Below are 22,089 nucleotides of genomic sequence, written 5' to 3'. Positions count from 1 at the left end.
TCACGAATGTATGAGCTTTTGCATTCTCATGTATATGCCAAGTATTATTATAAATGGGGAAAAAATGGGAAATGGGACTAAGATTTATGATATAATTGATGCATTGCCAAGTCCTTTGTATGCATTGTTTAGTGCTCATAATACAGTTTTGGAAATAAGTATTACTATCTCTGCTTCACAGAAGAAGAAGTTGAGGTTACTTAGCTGGCATTAATTGTATGGGACAAAGGAGGGAAGGCATTATAGGTAGAGGGAACAACAGCACATGTAAATGCTTAGGGGTGTAGAAGAGTTTGGCGTGAGCAGGAATTGCAGGTAGTAAGATATTGCTGGAGTGAAACTGCAGTAAGATGGGGAAATTGAATCCTGTCTTGGAAAGGGATGCCAGATAGGTAGGCAAAAGCCAGAGCTAAAGAATATGAACCATTTTATAGGTAACTGAAGGCTGTCAAAGAGTTGTTAGTTGGACTGTGCCATGGTCAGATTTGTATTTAACAAAGATTTCCCTGGTGCCAATGTGATGGTTGCATTTCTGGGGGCTGCTGAAGTGGGGTGGTGGGGTGAGAGTTGAGGGAGAGGAGAGGGAAGCTGGATATTGGAAGACCACTTAGGAATCTGTTGCAGTAGTCCCAGTGAGACCTCAAAGGCTTAAACTAGGCAGTGGCTGGGACTTTAGATAGGAGGGGTCTCTGGGAGAGAGTGGGCAAATTTAATGCATGAGTGTGGTGGTGGTTGCTGATAAAGGGTCGGGTAAGGGTCAAAGTGACTGGCTTGCTTGACAGTGGTTGATTGTGTTTTTTGGTTTTTTTGAGAAAAGAATGCAGATTTGAAATGGGGAAGAGACAGAAGTAAATTTGTTTGAGTTCCTTATAAAATATTTAGGTGGCATTATCTAGGAAACACAGGGTGTATATGATCTCTGAATCCTCTTTTATCTATATAGGTCCATTTGTTTATTACTGATCTCTTCCTACCCACTAAAAAGGATTTGAAGTGAACTTATTTCCTACCTTTGCCTAGGATCAGCCTTATTCATTAGATTTGTTTTTTGTTTAGTTATAAAAGGAAATAAAGTTGAGAATCCATGTGAACTCTCTAATATGAGAAATTATGAATTTGATTATTTTCTGAAGCACTGGTGTGAATGAGTTGGTTAGTGATACAGCTTTTTGAGTGCTGGTCACAGAATGCCCACTTGAAAAATTAGGTAAAATAGGACACTCTCCCCTCAACTCAAATGCAAACTCATGGGGGTGCTAATGCCACCTGCCCTCTTTGACTGACTCAGGGCATCACCATTATGCTTAGGCAACTTTTAACAACACACAATTTAACTTTCCATCAATATTTCCTTTAACATTTCCCTTTATTTCCCAAGGGAAGACATTATACTGGCAGGGAGGCTAAAGAAGCATACAACATTAAATACACAGTGTTCAAGAAATATACAATAGAGATTTAAATCATACAAATCTTTATTTGTTATCAAAAACTTCTTTTCTACCACTGTGCAAATAACTTAAACTGTTTTACAGTTTTCCCTCTTACATTTGATTTTAAGAAAGAGGTCAGACATAGTAGGATAGTTAGACAAAATGGAAAGAAGCAAAAACAAGTAAGGAGTATGAAAGGGAAGGAAGTTATGGGAAAGTAGGCAATAGGTCAGTTCTAGTTTAAGGCTTTTTTTTTTTTTAGTATTTTATTTTATTTTATTTTATTTTATTTTATTTTATTTTATTTTATTTTATTTTATTTTATTTTATTTTATTTTATTTTATTTTATTTCATTTCATTTTATTTCATTTCATTTCATTTCATTTTTAAATTTTATTTATTTTTAAATTTTATTTTGTCGATATACATTTTGGCTGATTATTGCTCCCCATCACCAAAACCTCCCTCCCTTCTCCCTCCCCCACTCCCCCCCAACAATGTCCTTTCTGTTTGCTTGTCGTATCAACTTCAAGTAATTGTGGTTGTTATATCTTCTTCCCCCCGCCCGGTTTTGTATGTGTGTGTGTGCGTGTGTGTGTGTGTGTGAATTTATATATTAATTTTTAGCTCCCACCAATAAGTGAGAACATGTGGTATTTCTCTTTCTGTGCCTGACTTGTTTCACTTAATATAATTCTCTCGAGGTCCATCCATGTTGTTGCAAATGGCAGTATTTCATTCGTTTTTATAGCTGACTAGTATTCCATTGTGTAGATGTACCACATTTTCCGTATCCACTCATCTGATGATGGACATTTGGGCTGGTTCCAACTCTTGGCTATTGTAAAGAGTGCTGTGATGAACATTGGGGAACAGGTATACCTTCGACTTGATGATTTCCATTCCTCTGGGTATATTCCCAACAGTGGGATAGCTGGGTCGTATGGTAGATCTATCTGCAATTGTTTGAGGAACCTCCATACCATTTTCCATAGAGGCTGCACCATTTTGCAGTCCCACCAACAATGTATGAGAGTTCCTTTTTCTCCGCAACCTCGCCAGCATTTATCGTTCAGAGTCTTTTGGATTTTAGCCATCCTAACTGGGGTTAGATGGTATCTCAGTGCGGTTTTGATTTGCATTTGCCGGATGCTGAGTGATGTTGAGCATTTTTTCATATGTCTGTTGGCCATTTGTATATCTTCCTTAGAGAAATGCCTACTTAGCTCTTTTGCCCATTTTTTAATTGGGTTGCTTGTTTTCTTCTTGTAAAGTTGTTTGAGTTCCTCATATATTCTGGATATTAATCCTTTGTCAGATGTATATTTTGCAAATATTTTCTCCCACTCTGTTGCTTGTCTTTTAACTCTGTTAATTGTTTCTTTTGCTGTGCAGAAGCTTTTTAGTTTGATATAATCCCATTTGTTTATTTTTCCTTTGGTTGCCCGTGCTTTTGGGGTCATATTCATGAAGTCTGTGTCCAGTCCTATTTCCTGAAGTGTTTCTCCTATGTTTTCTTGAAGAAGTTTTATTGTTTCAGGGTGTATATTTAAATCCTTAATCCATTTTGAGTTGATTTTAGTATACGGTGAGAGGTATGGGTCTAGTTTCATTCTCCTGCATATGGATATCCAGTTATCCCAGCACCATTTGCTGAAGAGGCAGTCCCTTCCCCAGTGAATAGGCTTGGTGCCTTTGTCAAAGATCAGATGGCATTAAGTGTGTGGGTTGATTTCTGGATTCTCTATTCTATTCCATTGGTCAGTGTGTCTGTTTTTATGCCAGTACCATACTGTTTTGGTTATTATACCTTTGTAGTATAGCTTAAAGTCAGGTAGTGTTATGCCTCCAGCTTTATTTTTTTTGCTCAGCATTGCTTTGGCTATGCGTGGTCTTTTATTGTTCCATATAAATGACTGGATAGTTTTTTCCATTTCTGAGAAAAATGTCTTTGGAATTTTGATGGGGATTGCATTGAATTTGTATATCACTTTGGGTAGTATGGACATTTTCACTATGTTGATTCTTCCAATCCAAGAGCATGGGATATCGTTCCATCTTCTTGTATCCTCTCTAATTTCTCTCAGCAGTGGTTTGTAGTTCTCATTATAGAGATTTTTCACCTCCTTGGCTAACTCAATTCCTAAGTATTTTATTTTTTTGGTGGCTGTTGTAAATGGGCAGGCTTTCTTGATTTCTCGTTCTGCATGTTCACTATTGGAGAAAAGAAATGCTACTGATTTTTGTGTGTTGATTTTGTATCCTGCTACTGTGCTGAAATCATTTATCAATTCCAGCAGTTTTTTTGTAGAGTTTTAGGCTGTTCGATATATAGGATCATGTCATCTGCAAACAGGGACAGTTTGACTTCATCTTTTCCAATCTGGATGCCCTTTATTTCCTTCTCTTCTCTGATTGCTCTGGCTAGTACTTCCAACACTATGTTGAATAGGAGTGGTGAGAGTGGGCATCCTTGTCTAGTTCCTGTTCTTAAAGGAAAAGCTTTCAGCTTTTCCCCATTCAGGATGATATTGGCAGTGGGTTTGGCATATATGGCTTTAATTATGTTGAGATACTTTCGCTCTATACCTAACTTATAGAGGGTCTTCGTCAAGAATGAGTGCTGAACTTTATCAAATGCTTTTTCAGCATCTATAGAGATGATCATATGGTCCTGGTGTTTGAGTTTATTAATATGGTGTATCACAATTATTGATTTGCGTATGTTGAACCAACCTTGCATCCCTGGGATGAATCCCACTTGATCGTGATGAATAATTTTTCGTATGTGTTGCTGTATTCTGTTTGCTAGTATTTTAGTGAGGATTTTTGCATCTATATTCATCAAGGATATCGGCCTGTAGTTTTCTTTTTTGGTTATATCTTTACCTGGTTTTGGTATCAGGATGATGTTTGCTTCATAGAATGAGTTTGGGAGATTTGCGTCCGTTTCAATCTTTTGGAATAGTTTGTAAAGAATCGGTGTCAATTCCTCTTTGAATGTTTGGTAAAATTCTGCTGTGAATCCATCTGGTCCTGGGCTTTTCTTTGTTGGGAGCCTTCTGATAACAGCTTCAATCTCCTTTATTGTTATTGGTCTGTTCAAATTTTCTACGTCTTCACGGTTCAGTTTTGGGAGCTTGTGTGTGTCCAGAAATTTATCCATTTCCTCCAGATTTTCAAATTTGTTGGCGTATAGTTGTTTATAGTAGTCTCGAATGATTCCTTGTATTTCAGATGAATCAGTTGTAATATCGCCTTTTTCATTTCTAATTTTTGTTATTTGAGTCTTCTCTCTTCTTTTTTTTGTTAGCCATGCTAATGGTTTGTCAATTTTATTTATCTTTTCAAAAAACCAACTTTTTGATTCGTTGATCTTTTGAATTGTTTTTTGGTTTTCAATTTTATTCAGTTCTGCTCTGATCTTAATGATTTCTTTCCGTCTGCTAACTTTAGGTTTGTATTGTTCTTGTTTTTCTAGTTCTTTAAGGTGAAGTGTTAGGTTGTTCACTTGCCATCTTTCCATTCTTCTGAAGTGAGCGTTTAATGCAATAAATTTCCCCCTCAATACTGCTTTTGCAGTATCCCACAGGTTTTGGTATGATGTATCATTGTTTTCATTAGTTTCAATAAATTTTTTGATTTCCTGCTTGATTTCTTCTTGGACCCATATGTCATTAAGTAGAATGCTGTTTAATTTCCATGTGTTTGTATAGTTTCCAGAGTTTCGTTTGTTATTAATTTCTAGTTTTAATCCATTGTGGTCTGAGAAGATACATGGGATAATTCCAATTTTTTTGAATTTAGTGAGACTTGATTTGTGACCTAATATGTGATTTATCCTGGAGAATGATCCATGTGCTGATGAGAAGAATGAATATTCCGAGGTTGTTGGGTGGAATGTTCTGTAGATATCTGCTAATTCCAAATGGTCTAGAGTCTTATTTAGATCTTGTGTTTCTCTACTGATTCTTTGCCTAGATGATCTGTCTAATATTGACAGTGGGGTGTTCAGGTCCCCTGCTATTATGGTATTAGTGTCTATTTCCTTCTTTAGGTCTAATAGAGTTTGTTTTATAAATCTGGCTGCTCCAACATTGGGTGCGTACATATTTATGATTGTTATGTCTTATTGATGGATCAGTCCTTTTATCATTATGTAGTGTCCCTCATTGTCTCTTTTTATGGTTTTTAGTTTAAAGTCTATTTTGTCAGATATAAGAATAGCTACTCCAGCTCGTTTTTCTTTTCTGTTTGCATGGTAAATCTTTTTCCATCCTTTCACTCTTAGTCTGTGTGAATCTTTATGGGTGAGGTGGGTCTCTTGTAGGCAGCATATAGTTGGGTCCTCCTTTTTGATCCAGTCAGCCAGTCTGTGTCTTTTGATTGGGGAATTTAAGCCTTTTACATTAAGGGTTGTTATTGAAAGGTGTTGATTTATTCCTAGCATTTTATTGGTTGTTTGGTTGTCTTAGGTGTCTTTTGTTCCTTGCTTTCTGATTTACTGTTTGTTTTCTGTGTTTGTTGGTTCCTTAGGTTGTAGATAGCATTTTTGTTAGCTTGTTTTCTCTTCATGAATGCCATTTTTATTATACTAGTGGGTATTGATTTTTCTTGGGTTTTTATGGCAGTAGTAGTTATTTTTCAGGAACCAAACCCAGTACTCCCTTGAGGATTTCTTGTAAGGGTGGTCGTGTGGTAGTGAACTCCCGCAGTTTTTGTTTGTCTGAGAAATAGACTATTTGCCTTTCATTTCAGAAGGATAGCCTTGCAGGGTAGAGTATTCTTGGCTGGCAATCTTTGTCTTTTAGTATTTTGAAAATATCATCCCATTCCTTTCTAGCTTTTAGGGTTTGTGATGAAAAGTCTGATGTTAGCCTGATTGGGGCTCCCTTATAGGTGATTTGACGCTTCTCTCTTGCAGCTTTTAAGATTCTCTCTTTGTCTCTGAGTTTTGCCAATTTGACTATGACATGTCTTGGAGAAGGCCTTTTTGGGTTGAATACGTTTGGAGATCGTTGAGCTTCCTGGATCTGAAGATCTGTGAGTTTTCCTATACCTGGGAAGTTTTCTGCCACTATTTTGTTGAATATGTTTTCAATGGAATCTCCATTTTCCTCCCCTTCTGGAATACCCATGACTCGGATATTTGAGCGCTTGAGGTTGTCTGATATCTCTCTCAGATTTTCTTCCATGTCCTTAATTCTTTTTTCTTTCTTTTTGTCTGCTTGTGTTATTTCAAACAGCCCATCTTCAAGTTCAGAGGTTCTCTCTTCAACTTCGACAAGCCTGCTGGTTAAACTCTCCGTTGTGTTTTTTATTTCGCTGAATAACTTCTTCAGTTCAGCAAGTTCTGCTACATTTTTTTTCAGGACATTGATTTCCTTGTATATTTCCTCTTTCAGATCCTGTATACTTTTCCTCATTTCATCATGATGTCTAGCTGTGTTTTCTTGTAACTCATTCAGTTTCCTTAGAATTATCACTCGAAATTCCTTGTCAGTCATTTCAAGGGCTTCTTGTTCTATAGGATTTAGAGTTTGAGATTTATTAACTTTTGGTGGTGTACTTTCTTGATTTTTTCTATTTCTGGTATCTTTTTTTTGGTGTTTATTCATTGTGGCAGGGGGTTTCACAGTCCACCGGTTTGAGACTAATGAATAACTAGGATGTTGCTGTGGTTGCCAATTTGGTATGGCTCCCGCCGTGACTGCTCAGTTGGCCTCTAGTGCCTTGTGTGTGTGGTTGCCTCGGGTCTTGGGCTTCTCCAGGGAGCCACCTGTCTGGTCTGCTTGGACTCTGCTGGGCTGGTGGATCACGTACCACAGGGTGTGTGATCTCTGTTGAGCTTTCACTTCCTGTGCAGGACTTCTCCCTTTTCCTTGTGCTCTGGCCCAGGCTGTTGGATAGTGCAGTGGCGACCCCACAGGGTGTGTGGTTTCTGTCGAGTGTCCGCCTCCCTGGCCGCACGTCTCCCCACTCTGTGCACACTGTGCTGGGCTGGGGCGTGTCTTCTGAAACCCTCGTCTATCAGCTGGGCCTTCAAGACCCTGCTCGGCACCGCCTTGCCCAGGAAGTCTACCAGGTTTCTGCTAGGCAGAAACGACCAGTCGCTCTGGGTGCCTTTGTAGCACTGTGTAGATCTTTCTCGGGACTTGTTCACCTTTGTATCCCCCCAGTATAAACCGAGTCTAGCGCCCACCTGCAGCCTGCTCTCCGGCAGGTTCAAGCGGACCTGGGAACAATCCTACCACACTATTCCCAACCAGAAATTGGTTAGGCTTTTTTCCGAACTGGTGGCCACAGAGATGGTAACTGCCTCCCAGTAACAGGAAGTTTACTGAGGGCCGGAGTCCAGGGTGTGGTGGAGTGACAGTCGGCCCGCCCGTACTTCCTTGCCCTCCCGACACTGGCCGGGGACACCCCATGCCACCAACCCGCCAGAGTACCACGGAGGGAGTGGGAGGGGAGGCCGGCCCGCAGGTTCTGGAAAGCCCCACGCTGGGCCAAGCAAGCGGGAAGGCTCAGTGACGGCCGAGCCGGGCAGAGCTGCCAGCACCTGGGAAAATGGAGGCAGCCCCGGGGTGGTGAGTGGCCCGGTGATGCAGGTGGGAGCCGGGTGGGTGTAATCCCCCCGAACAGAGCTGGGCCAGGGGGTCACTCACAGGGTTGTGCCAGGTCGGGCGCTCACTCTCTGTCTCTGGTTTGGCGCCGTCCCCGTTCTCGGCCGCTGCCGCCTCGGGCTGTTCAGTCGCGGCGCGGCTCGGGCGCTCCCAGGAATCTTCTTTAATGCCGGCCTGAAACCTCAAATCCTGAATAGGGTGGCTGGCCGCCTTCAGCGCAGCCCCAGCCTCCGGGATCCTGTCTGCATCCACAGCAGCCCTGGCGCCGTGTTCCCTGTTTAGAGACTCGCTTTTGCAGCTAAGAAACAGTTCTTTTCCTGCTCCACACTTCAAAGCTGTTGCCTGTAAATGAGGCAGCCTCTCCTGCCGAGGGCAAAGTGGTGGTCACCCCCTACGACCAGCCACCAGCAGCGGTCCTCCCTTAAGATATGGCAAGAGGAATGTCCACAAGTTTCCCGGCTGCCTGAGGCCCAGTGGCCGCCTTTTCCACCTCAGCTACTCCGTGCCAACCGCCGCAGCCACCGCCATCTTGAAACTCTTCCGAGTTTAAGGCTTTGAACTATAACATTCACCTTTTCTGATGGGATTGGAGCAAGGGTAAAGATTCGGGTTGAGATCTTGTCTCTGAGCCCTGATGTGCTTGTATATCTCAGTTTTCTTGGAGGTTCTAATTTTTTTTCCTCATATTTATTTTATTTGACAGCTCAGAGCATAATTATGTCGCACTGACTTTTCCCTCTTTTCTTGCTCATCTCCTTTCTTTCTTCATACAGTGATTTAAAAAAATTTTTTTTCCTTATCAGTGGGACCCATTATCATAGAAAGTATTAATAGGGTTCTAGTATATGCATTAAGTAAGACCTGAACTGCTCTGACTGCACATGTAATCTTCCCATCTCCCCACCTTTCCAGGTGGCCCCTGAGACCTTTGGAAACATGGGCTTCTGAAGAACCATACCTGAAAATCACTGTACAGCTGTTTAGCAGTTACTCAGCTAATAGTGGTTTGCTTCATGATTTCTGGCCCTTAGTATTATGTGGAATGTTGGGTGGGTCTTTGATTAAGTATTGATTGCAAAGAACTGGAAGACAAACTAAAAAAGAGTTTGGTCTTCTGTGCCTTCAGAAAAGCTTTATTTAAAATGTTTCAGACAGATGGATATATCTCATCTTTAAATTTGAAAAGCAACTGTTCACTCGTTTTTTGGTTAATTTTATAAATTTTATTTTGGCATACATACTCTTTGAGGGTAAAGAACTCTTTAAATCTAGAGGGGGAAAAAAGCTAACAGAACTATAGAGCTAAAGAATGGATATTTTTGAAGGTGAGCATTAAGAGTGAATTATGTGTTTTGGCCAAGTATTGTCTAAGAATATATAATAATTCTCTTGGTGAGGCATTGGTGGTAGGGGATGAAGGGAATTGAGGATAAACTGAGGATGCATGAAGAGAACAGTAACTACTTAGAGTTAACCTGGGTAAAATGTGGGGACTCCAAGAAGCAGGGGAAACCCTCTTGAATGAGTCATTTACAGTCACATTTGCAGACTGTTTTGCGTGGGCGGTGGTGGGGTTTGGGCAGGATGTCCAAACAGGGTTCTGCCCTTATGACTCATGTCTGTGACTCACATCTAGTCCCTTAATACCGCTACGTGGCTTTGCTTAGCTTTGGCGTGTGACTGTGATTAAGTATAGAATGTAGCAAAAGCATTTTGCTATTTCTAGAAAGCTCTCAAAAATATGGCTAGCAGTTATTTCTTCTTCATAGCTATTGCCTGAGATTTTTGAGGACATTTCTCTTCCTTTCGTCTTTTACCTCGTTTCCTTCAGTCTCTGGGGTCAGATATCATTTTTCTTTATGACAAATCCCTTCTGTTTCTTCTGTTTTTAACCTCTTCTTTTTAGCCTCTCTCTCTACTAGCAGTTTATTCATAGCCTGTAAACTGGATCAAGTCTTTGTGTGTGTGTGTATGCTTTTAAAAGAAGTTTTTAACAAACTTGTTTGTAAAATGGGGTTTCATTGAGACGGTCTGCCTTTCTTTTCACTCCTGAGTGTCTTACTCCCAGACTTTTATTGCCACCAAAGATCTCACCAAATCCAGTGGACCCTTTCAGTCTTACCTCTCACTTGATTTCCCTGTGGTATTGGACACTGGAATATTCCTTTCCTCTTGGAATATTACTTTCCTTTGGCTTCCATGCCATCACTCTCTTTGGACTTTCTTTTTGTCTTTGAGAGGCAGTATAGCATCACAATTAAGAGCCCAGGAGGCACAGTCCCATAGCTTGGGTTCTGTGTCCTAGCTCTGCTACGTTTGCTTGCTGATCACTTGGGTGACTCTAAACCTTTCTAAGCTGGTATGTTTCTACATCTGTAAAGTGGGGTTTCACTTAGATGATCCATGTGAAGCTCTGAGCACAATGCCTCGCACATTGCTACACTCAGCAGATGTTAGCTGCCATTCTGATTGTGGGTCACTTTCTCTTCCCTTCTCCTTTGGCTCTTCTTTCCACCCCATTGATATTGCTTTGCGTGGTGGCCCCCTTTTGCAGCTCCAGCCACCACCTATGTATGCCGATAATTCACAAGCCTTCTTCTCTTTCAATATAACTACTATGGAGGAATGTGAAACCAGACATCCTACTCTTCACCCAAAAATGGAAACATCCTAAATAGTTCCTTTCTGCCCTGGCTCCTGTTCCTGTTTGTGTTTTCCTTTCCATTTTCCACTGTGCCTGCCTTTGATCAGCGCTTCCTCACTTATTTTTGTGTTAGTAGTTTTATTTATTTATTTTTTTGTGACTGGTTGTTAAGGGGATCTGAACCCTTGACCTTGGTGTTATAACACCATGCTCTAACCAAATGAGCTAACTGGCCAGCAGTGTTAGTAGTTTTTAAACAGTCTTCCTGTCTCCACTCTTGCACAGTCAATTCCATTGTCTCCACTGCGGCCAGGATCATATTACTGTGCAGAGTTGGAGTTCTTCTCTGCTTGAATGCCCTCCAATGGCTTTCCTGTTACCTACAGGATGAAGTCTGCACTTTTAAACATGGCTTTTGTGTCCCCCCCTCACCCCACTACGGCCTTCCCCTTGTTTGTTTTTCTATTCAACCTTACTGCTTGTTCCATTCTGCTGAAATACTTAACCTTTTATTCAAAGCACCAGGTCATTTCATTCTTTCGTGTTTTTATGCATGCTAAAAAATACACCCGTCCCCCACTTATCCATGGGAGATACATTCCAAGACTCTCAGTGGATACTTGACAGCAGGGATAGTACTGAATCAATTACGTCCATCAGAACAGTTTCTGTTCATGTCTTCCACCCACAAATTTAGTGCCTTTTCCATCTTAATTAAGCATTTATCATGCAGTGTGGCTAGAACTTTTGCAGTCTGAGGTGTGACAGCCAAACTAACGTGAATTTCTTTTTTTTTTTTCCACCATTTCACAGAAGATTTGTTCTTATGTAGCTCTTAGCAACATCAGCCTACGATTTTTTCCTTCCCTTACTGAGAACTTTCACCTTTTCACGTAAAAGGAACCACTTTATGGCTTCTCCTTGGCATATCTGAATTGCCAGCATCACTCTTGTGTTTTGGGGCTATTATTAAAGTAGGGGTTACTTGAACACAAGCACTGCAATCTGATAACCGAGACGCTACTAAGTGACTAACAGGCAGGGAGCGGATACAGCGTGCAGATGCTGGACAAAGGGAGGATTCACGTCACAGGCAGGATGGAGCAGGATGCAGAGAGGTTTAATATTGTTACTCAGAACGGAGCACAATTTGAAACTTATGAGTTGTTTATTTCTGGAATTTCCCGTTTAATATTTTCAGGACCTGATTGACTGTGGGCAAGTGTAACAACAGAAAGCAAAACCATGGATAAGCAGGGACTGATTACCCTCCTACACTTCTCTGATTTCTTGAACCTGCCTGGCAAATTTACAGGCAATTTTCAAGACTTTTTTTTTTTTTTTTTCCCCCCAATTTCTTCTCTTTCCAACTCAGTCCCCCTTTATGTGCTCCCATTACTCTGATCCAGCCTCTGGGAGTGCATACTCAACTGCACTTGATTATTTATATTTCTGTCACTTTCTATTTGACTTTAGGAATCCTGACTTTTCCCTGGTGATTGATATAATACTTGGCACATAGAAGGCATTCAAAAAATGGTTGTTGAGTGAATGAATAAATAGCTGCAATGGCAGTCAGTCTTAAGTTCTCACTTTAAGAGGATTTGTGGTATTTATTCATTTTTACAGTAATATATATGGTGTCTTCATAATCAATTTGAAGTGGTCCCACTAAACAGAAATTGCTGTTTGATCTGTGAGAAAGAACTTTCTTAACCTGTGCTAATTTTGAAGGACCATCTTCTTAAATAAATCTTATCAATTTCTCTCCTACCCTGTAGATCCTTTTAATTGAATCGTATGAAATTGCCAGTATTCAACCATTCAGTTTTATATGCCTCAAGCTATAGAACTAAGGGAATTTATTGCTCTTTATGCTTCTGTGCTCCTCGGGTTGGGTGGAAATGGAGACTAGCCTGGCTGTGTGCAGATCTCCCATTTGGTAGAATGTGTAGCTCTGGCTTAGTTTCATGACTTCTCTGTGAGACAGAGGGAGAGAGACTTACTCCCTCTCCTTTTCCTAGCTGGCCACAGTCCTTCGTTTAGCTGAGGGACAGAGGGAATGAAAACTGCCATCAGTCAGCAGTCAGGGGCTGGGACATCTATGCGGGAAACACCCCTCCTTCTCTTGGATTGTGTTGGTTTGGCCTCGTGATTATAACAGTTGCCCTAAGGAGTTAAGGCCACGAGTAGTTTCAGGAGGCCAGGTTTTCCTATAATTTCTCTCATAGCTGACTCTATTCGGAGGAAAGAATGTCTCTTCTCTCTTTGAGCAAGAGGAGGGATCACTGTTAAAGAAAAAATTATTGACACTTATTAACATGGTAAGGAAGATTTTATTCAAGACCACTGCAATACAGGTCATGACTAATCCCAATAGGAGAGAGAGATCAGACTCAGTTCTGAACACAGCAAAGACAACTGGGGATTTATAGCCAATGAACAGAGTTAGGAGGTCAGTGAATGGAAAATTACTAAGAGGAGATATCAGGTTTTGTAGATTCTTGCTAAAGTGACTTAACAGGATTCCTGCTGAAGACAGGCCAGGATGATCAAATGTCAAGGGTGGAGGATGAGGAAATTAATCAAATATTGATCAATTATTATTATTATTTTTTTTAAAGATGACCAGTAAGGGGGTCTTAGCCCTTGACTTGGTGTTGTCAGCACTACACTCTCCTGAGTGAGCCACGGGCTGGCCCTTGATCAATTATCTTAATCTGTTTGGGCTGCCAGAAGAGAATGCTATAGATTTGGTAAATTATAAACAACAACAATTTATTTCTCACAGTTCTGGAGGCTGGAAGTCCAGGGTCAGGGTGACAGCATGGTTGGGTTCTGGTGAGGGCCCTCTTCTTGGGTGTAGACTGCTGCTTTCTTGTTGTATCCTCACATGGTAGAGAGCAGAGAGATGCAAGCTCTTTGGGGACTCTTACAAAGACACTAATCCCATCATGGGGGCCCTGCTGTCATGACTTCATCTAATCCTAATTATCTCCCAAAGGCCCTACCAACTAATAACATCACATTGCAGGTAGGGCTTGAACATGTGAATTATGGAAAGATAAAAACACTCAGTCCATAACAGAGGGTGATCAGATATCAAGAGGGGAAGTATCCTCCCTAAACCAACTTAGCAGGATTCTTGCTACAACTGGGTTAGGCAGGCAGAAGAGGCTCAAGGATGAGGCCTCATGAGGTGGAGGACTCAGAGGAGCTTGTCAAAAGTTTGGTCAAGGAGAGAGTGTCACTGTCTCCTGGATCCATGAGTGCTACTTTTTCAGGGAGCATGATCTATCAGGTGCCACTAAAGAGAGAGGGTCACTGAGCTAACCTTTGGCACTGTCCTGTGGGAGTTCTCCCCCATGGCTATTTTTCTCTATTGTCATCTTTAAATATTTGATTGGTATTATGATATTGTTGGCATGTTCAGCAATTGGAGGATGAGGTAGAAAAGAAATTTTTCCCCTGTAGGGAATTGAACTTCTGTGCATTCATAATAAAACACACATGATTGTAAAACAGACTACATTTTCTCAACCCTTCCCTCCTTTTAGCTTTTTGTTTCTTAGTTTTCGATGGTATAGGAGTTTTGAGGGAATTTAAACACATTTATTGGTTAAGGTAAAGTCTGGGAGCTTCCCTTTATCATAAAATAAAAATTTATGACTCAGTATTATTAAAGCCTTATGACTCTAAGGATCTATTTATTGCAAAATTTTTGAAATGTTAAATGTTAAAATCAGAATATTAATTATTAATAAATTATTATTATCAAATTTTGATTAATGTATAATAGGAAGCTGTATAAAGAATGTCTTTCAATACACCTTTATAAAGTTCTAAATTCAAAGATTTTTGTTCTACTGGAACATGAACTACCAAATATCTTTTCAGGCTTTGCTGGGTTATCTTTAAATCCCTAGGTAGGTATGCGGAAACAGGACTTAGATGAAAAGGTATGTAGTAAGAGCATTGCTTAGAGTTGAGCACTTAGAGCAGAGTGTCAAGGTTTAATGCAGGCTTAGCATGCTCCTAGATCAAAGTGGAGACTTAATGGGAAGGAGCCCTGCAAGGAAGTGCCCTCTGTGAACCAAGTAGTGCTCATGGGGTGTTATCACAGGACGATGCCCAGGGGGAGAGGGAGCCAGCTTTCCCACTGGTAGTACTGCACATGGGTCAGGGTAGCTCATACTCTGAATTGGTCCTGCTAACCCACATTGTAAATGGTCCATTTCCCATTTCAAATGGGGTCACAAATCTTATCAAATGGTAAATTTATTTGAAGACTGAATACGATAGATAGCAAGTGGCTTATGTTTATGTTATTTGCTTTGACATATTAGTCAGACTATGAGTAATACCACCGTGTTTTCTGTCTTAGGCTCTCAAAGGCACTGTGACTGACTTCCCTGGCTTTGATGAGCGGGCTGATGCAGAAACTCTTCGGAAGGCCATGAAAGGCCTGGGTAAGTTCAGCCTCCTTTTTGTTATAAAAAAAAAAATATGATGTTTGTTTTTCCAAACAACAAGTCATTGATTACAGTAAGATTAATTTTAGAATACTGATCTGAAACTTATAGGAGAAAAGATATACTAAGACAACAAAATAATACTAGGGGTCATCCCTGACGTTCAGTCTTTGGAGCTGAACAGGCTATTAAGTCCAGCCTCTGTGCCTTGGAGCTGGTCAGCTTGACCTGTGTGGTGGCTGACTGAGTTTGTCACCCTCCCTGAGAGTGGGCAGCTCTGTTCCCCTCTGCCCAATCAGACATCCAGGTCTCTATATGTGAGTCTCTTACACAGGACACTCTTCTCTTTCCCCAAAACCTCTCATCTCAAGGATTTCCATGTGTACTGATCTCCCTGTGCTCAGGCCCCTTCTGCATTCGTGTCCCTGTATATTCTGACCTGCTGAGGCCTTCTGTAGTACACCTGGCCCTCCTTTTCAGATGCCTCTTCCATTCCTCCTTGGTGTGTTTTCTGCTCAACCAGGCTGGGTTATCTGTTATGCATATATTTTCCTCCTGCTAAGCTTTTCTCTTCATTCCAAAAGCCTGTCCTTTTTCCTTCCATCACTGCCTTTCACAGTCCTTCTGTCTTTGAAGACTGTTTTGGGTGTCAGCTTCTCTATGATGCTTTCCCCAAAACTCCCTTCTGCCTCCTATCAGCTAGGAGACCCTCCTTTGAACCTCATTTAACACCTGGATCTCTCCTGTGGCATTGCCATAATCTGCCTTAGCTCACATTTATTTGTGTGTTTTTATATTTTCCACTCTGCATTGTTGGTAATTTGATGCCAGAGTCTATGTCTTTTTCTTCTCTCAATCCCCTTAACATCCAGCACTTTGTGCCTCGTGAATAGCTGTTATTTGCGTAGATATTTGTTGTGTGAAAAACTAGGTGTACTCAGTTTTTAAAAAGTCAGGAGTACCTTTCTACCTGCTCCACAATACATCAGGAGTGGGGGGTAGTATATATTAGAAATAAAGCATTACATATATTCTAAATTTTATAATTTTAATAAATCATGCACTAAAACAGATAAAGTATTTTTATATTCTCATAGATGTGAGGAAATAGTGACTGGGTGCTGGTTGGAAAGGTTATTGAGAGAGTGGGCAGTGGGGCCGAGTTGTAATTGTGAACCGTAAATTGCAGGCACCGATGAGGAGAGCATCCTGACTCTGTTGACATCCCGAAGTAACACTCAGCGCCAGGAAATTGCTGCGGCTTTTAAAACTCTGTTTGGCAGGGTAAGACCGTACTTCATCCCAGTTAGAATGTGAGAGCAGCTATGAGTTTAAGACCAGTTTGAAATATACTAATATTCTTTTGTAAACATCATTTATTTTGTGATTCTGACTTCTCCACATTTTTCTTTTCCACCTTCCTCTAAATTATCAGCTGTTGGTAGACAAAGCTTCCCGACTTACCCTCACATAATTGTTTTTCTTGGCTTAATGCTGTAGAGGTGCCAAAAAGTACCATGGTGATAACTGCCCCTCTTCTTCTATGCTTCCCACTCAGGATTGTCTCATTATTCATTTTCTAGGTGTAAGCCTATATTACGGTATGTTTTCTTTCTTTTTCTTTCTTTCTTTCTTTTTTTTTTGGTGACTGGCCAGTATGGGGAACTGAAACCTGGACCTGGTTGTTACAAGGCTGTGCCCTAACCAAGTGAGCTAATTGGCCAGCCCTGTGATATGTTTTCTTATGACACAGTCACAGTCTTTGCTTCTTTTGTAGTGATCTTAAGAACTGAACTTTTAATTAATTGATTTAAATGCTGTTATTTGATTAGAAATTTGAAGTAAAAAAATTTAAGTTTGTAGGGCTGGCCCATGGCTCCCTTGGGAGAGTGTGGTGCTGATAACACCAAGGCTATGGGTTCGGATCCCTATATAGGGATGGCCGGTGAGCTCACTTGGGAGAGCGTGGTGCTGACAACACCAAAGGGTTAAGATTCCCTTACTGGTCATCTTAAAAAAAAAAAAAAAGAAAAAAAAATTTAAGTTTGTTACTAAATGAATTAGTGCATACATGAAAAACTTAGGTATGGTGTTGTTATTCTGAAAATTTTTCATTTCATTGAGAAACAAATGTAAAACCAAAAAAGAAAGTATTCTAAATGCCATTTCTAGTTGTCAGATGGGATAAAACTGAAGTAGGTAGGAAATACTGTTTTTATTTTCATAATTATATACACAATTTCCCTATAGTAATTTCCCCATGTCTCTCAGTAGTCAGGAGCATAATAATGACTATAATCTATTTTGTATTAGAATGTAATTAGATATTGAGAAAAAAGAAAAAAATGTTTAGGTTTGATAGGCTAAATTTTGACCTTTGTAAAAATGCACTTACAATTATATTGGGAATGTTTTGGAAGATACATATGTTTCTCAGAACAGTACTTTTAAAATAAAATATTTTTACCCACTTTTAAAGGTATTCTTTTTTTTTTTCAATTCTTGAAGTGAAGAAAAACATGTTTTAAAAATCGATACCTTGATGCATAAGTGGCTTTGCTTCAGCTTAAGCTTTAGGTCAGATGTTAGAAGTACATTATTCAGGGCTACGGGGTTTTATGCAGCTCATGTGCCTTCTACTTGGAGACAGCAACATAAAGAATTCACTAGAGCATATTTAAGAATCTCCTTAAAATTTCTATCTGCTTAACAAATTTGTATTTTGTGTGAGTTAGGATCTTCTGGATGACCTGAAATCAGAACTGACTGGAAAGTTTGAGAAATTAATTGTGGCTCTGATGAAACCCTCTCGGCTGTATGACGCCTATGAACTGAAGCATGCTCTTAAGGTAAAAGTTGTGACAAGTGAAATGAACATTTCTCTCATTAATAATATTATTTTGTTTTGGTAATTACTTCCTCTTGTTTGTTATATGTAAAAAAATTTGTTTGACTTATTTCAATGAGGATTGGTTGGAAGACAAAACAGAGACAATAAGAAGTAAAGGAGGGAGAAAATTACAAGTGTGTTATTTAATCTTTTTGTACACTAAACTCAATACTGGCTATTTAAAATTTTAATATTTTTGTAGTGTTTTATACTTTATTTTCATGCCTGCCTTCTAATTTTGAGAAGTATTTAAAAAATGTTGCAGATGAGGTAATTTATTTTTTTTTAAATAGAAAGTTGCCTGAATAGGGAACAATAATGTCTATGAATTTAGGCTAAAAAGTAAAGCTTCAGAGAGAATTTTCCAGATAAAGATTTTTTTTAGCTGTATTGTTGCTTGCATCTTCTAATTTATTGGTGTAGGTATGACTTTTGTAAGCAGAAAAAGCGAAACCAACTAAAAATTTTAAAAATCCAGACAACAAGTCCCAGATCTTTTATATTGACCCAGTTCCTAATAATTAAGGCATGCTAGATTTATTGCCTTTGATGCAGAATTTCCCTGTGCCTTCATAGGGAACTTAACTTGGGAACAGGGGTTTATTTTTTGAGATACAGGTTGTTTAAGTATTAGTGTTCCTCCAAGTAAATTTGTGTAAAGTTTTCATTTTTACTATTTCAGCCTTTTAGAAAAATTATTTCATGTTTCATTAGAATGTTTTACTTTTAACTAGAAGTGACTGATCAAATTCCTAGTTACAAATTTATATAACCTGTTATATATATATCTATACCTATATACACACATACATATGATAAATGCTTTTCATTAGACAAAAAAAAGAAAATCTTCTTTGGGGAGAAAATTAATTTGAAATTTGTTATTTCTGTAACTAATAGAACTTGTATACAAAGATGTCCATTTTATGTTGGATAATATTTATGTAATTATGCAATTTGGGTAATATCTATTCTGGGAAAATAACCTCAGTTTTAATCTTACTGACATGTTTTCTCTATTAAAAATAAATCTTCAAACAGGGAGCTGGGACAAATGAAAAAGTACTTACAGAAATTATTGCTTCAAGGACACCTGAAGAACTAAGAGCCATAAAACAAGTTTATGAAGAAGGTAAATGTCCCAAACTACATTTTGCCTTCATCTTCACTGTTACTTCTTTCATTTCTCTGACATGAATGGAGTCTTTCGTAGATATAGGAGGCAGATAATACATGATTGTTGAGTGAATGAATGAATAAGCTGCTATTTTCCTCTTTCAGTAAGGAAAAAATTGCCTTTTTACACACAACTGTTTTAGTGGTTTATAAGAAGCTACTGAGTGATGATGGAATTTACTTTTGCATAGGATTTGCAACTACTGTAGGGATATACAGGTTGTCTTTCTTTTATGTTAACTTTAAATTATGTATTCTTTTTTTTTTTCCTTTAAGTGAATTCAGTTGTAGAAGTTAAGATTATCTAAAAGCCACTTTTAGAACCTGGGAAAAGAAACCTAAACCCTTTTACAAAACACAGTTGGTAAAACGTTTGAGTAAATATCTGTTGTTTGAGCTATGATGCTTTGCATTTTGATTTTTCTTTTTGGTGTGCCTTAATGTTTTGTGGGAAAAAAAAATCTGTATTCCAATCTGAATTATATCCTGTGAGTGGAATTAAGAAAATGAAATTAAAAAGTAATAAAAAAAAAAAATAGAGTTCTTCTTTCCTGGTCATATCTCTTGTAGCAGACTCTTTTTCCTGCCTGACTGGAGGTCCAGATTATGCAGGTTGTCAGCTCAGTCAAGAGCCTAGTGCCTTTAGGTAGGAAAATGGGTCTCTATTTTGGCATTAGCTTGTTAGTTGTAGAAGCGACTTTGCTAACCAAACAACTCAGAACAGTGTGAAATTTAGAGAAATTAAGTAATTACATTTCTGATGTGCTGGATCTCTCTTTCCTGCTCCTTTTTCAGTAGTTGGGTAGGTCCTGACCACTAACGCAGAAGTGCTAAATGTCTTACCTTGGAGCTTTATTTGATGTTATATTCAAAGATCTCTTCCTGGGTATGTTGACATCAATGAGTGAACCTTTGTGCTACTGGATGACAAATGGAGTACCTTGGGACAATAACCATGTATGGTCCATCCTTCTCAGCCATGTCATTGAACACTGGCCATGTGTCTGGCAGTATACTGGCTGTCATGAATGACACAAAATATGTGCACAACAAAGTTCCTGTCCTCACGGAATTTGCATGCAGTTTATTTAGGAGTGACATGATTTAGAACCCCTGCTATAGTTAAAGGATAGTAAACTTCAAACTAAAGTCAAATATCAAAAATGTTTAATGCAAGAATGCATTCAGAGGGGAGAGGTCATCATAGCTGTAGATATTAGGGGAGGCTTAATGGTACAAATGAGACACTCAGCAGAGTTTCAAGGCTGGGTAGGTTCATTCAGGCTCTATTGATGAGATGAATGGGTAAAGAAAATAGGGTATATACACATACACACACAGTGGAATATTCATCCTTAAAGAAGAAAATCCTATCATTTGCAACAACATGGATGAACCTGGAGGATATTAAGTAAAATAAGCCAGACACAGAAAGGCAAATACTGCCTGAAATCACTCTTATGTGAAATCTAAGAGTTGAATTTATAGAACCGGAGAGTAGAATGGTGGTTGCTAGGGGCTGTGGAGGAAGGAGTTAGGGAGAAAGTGGGTGGAAGGGAGAAAGAGATGGAGAGATATTGGTCAAGGGGTACAAAGTTTCAGTCAGGCAGGATGAATAAGTTCTAAAGATCTAATGTACAGCTTCGTGACTATATTAAAAGTACTGTATTGTATACCTGAAATTTGCTAAGAGAGTAGATCTCAAATGTTCTCATCACCACAGCAACAAAAACTGTGAGGTGATGGATATGCTAATTAGCTTTTGTGGTAATCATTTCACAATGTATATGTATATCAAAACATCATGTTGTGAATATATACAACTTTACACCTTAAATATATACAATTTTTATTTGTCCCTTATAGCTCAATAAGTCTGGGAAACAAAAAGACTAGGTGGGTAGTGGAGAATGCATTTTTGGTCAGGGTACCCACTGTCTTCAATGGCATGGTAACTGGACTGAGGAGACTATATTGAAGGAACAAAGAGAGCCTGACTATCATAGAGGATGTGGGCATGTCCATTATGAGAGATAAATTGAACAAGGCTAGGTTATAGATGTTTTTGCATGACTGGATTGGGAATTTGGACTTGAATCAAAGGCATTGTAAGTTTTTGAATGGGTAATGAAGTGTTGAAGGAACAATCGTAGGAGGAAGGAGATTTGAATCAGCAGCTGATTAAGTAGCTATATATGTGGGCAGATAAGCTAGGTATTTAGTAATTATGGCCCAACCTAGATTGATCAGAGGTGTGAGGAGGATAAATCAGAGAAAGGAGGAACGTTAAGGAATCAAAGATTCCTACAGTGTTTTGTAGTTGGGTAACTGGTTGAAATAAACTTGTAACTCTTTTGGATCTTTTAAAATAGAACTGTCAGGCTTTTAAAGTTTGCCTGCTTTCAAGTAATGATTAAATATTTAAATACTTTAGAGGAATACCTCCATTCATTCATTCATTTATTTTTGGCAGCTGGACGGTACAGTGATCAAACCCTGGACCCTGGTGTTGTCAGCACCACACCCTAACCAACTGAGCTAACCAGCCAGCCCCCCTTCTTTCCTTTAATAGCAGCTGTTTGAGGGTTAGTGAAAAGGGCTCATAGACTCCTGAAGATCCTAGTTGTTTCCTTTCCCATGACCTTATGTTGAACAGCTGGAAATAGAGGTAGGAGGGGGCATATTTCAAGATATTGTTGTCTCTCAGAGTTAACTTTACTTGCAACAGAGGAACAGCGTCTTATTAGGGGAAGGATGGCCATGCCCAAAGAAAGAAAACTCAGAATATTCAAGGATGGAAGATGTTTGGGAACTAGTCATGTAAAAAATTTGAAAGAAAGCAAAACAAAT

The 22,089-nt window shown here is 39.3% G+C and overlaps 1 protein-coding gene across 1 annotated transcript in view; it reads left to right on the top strand.

The window, feature by feature from the left end:
- Nucleotides 1–22,089, top strand: part of ANXA5 (annexin A5) — a 37,550-nt gene that overhangs the window by 4,790 nt on the left and 10,671 nt on the right. The window contains exons 3-6 of the mRNA XM_063108227.1: nucleotides 15,086–15,170; nucleotides 16,363–16,457; nucleotides 17,909–18,022; nucleotides 19,105–19,195. Coding sequence (XP_062964297.1) covers nucleotides 15,086–15,170; nucleotides 16,363–16,457; nucleotides 17,909–18,022; nucleotides 19,105–19,195 — 385 coding nt within the window. The remainder of the gene's footprint in view (nucleotides 1–15,085; nucleotides 15,171–16,362; nucleotides 16,458–17,908; nucleotides 18,023–19,104; nucleotides 19,196–22,089) is intronic.

The sequence above is a fragment of the Cynocephalus volans genome, chromosome 9, assembly GCF_027409185.1.
Source record: "Cynocephalus volans isolate mCynVol1 chromosome 9, mCynVol1.pri, whole genome shotgun sequence".
Lineage (NCBI taxonomy): Eukaryota > Metazoa > Chordata > Mammalia > Dermoptera > Cynocephalidae > Cynocephalus > Cynocephalus volans.
The sequence above is the reverse complement of the archived record's forward strand: the minus strand, read 5'-3'. Positions and strand labels throughout refer to the sequence as shown.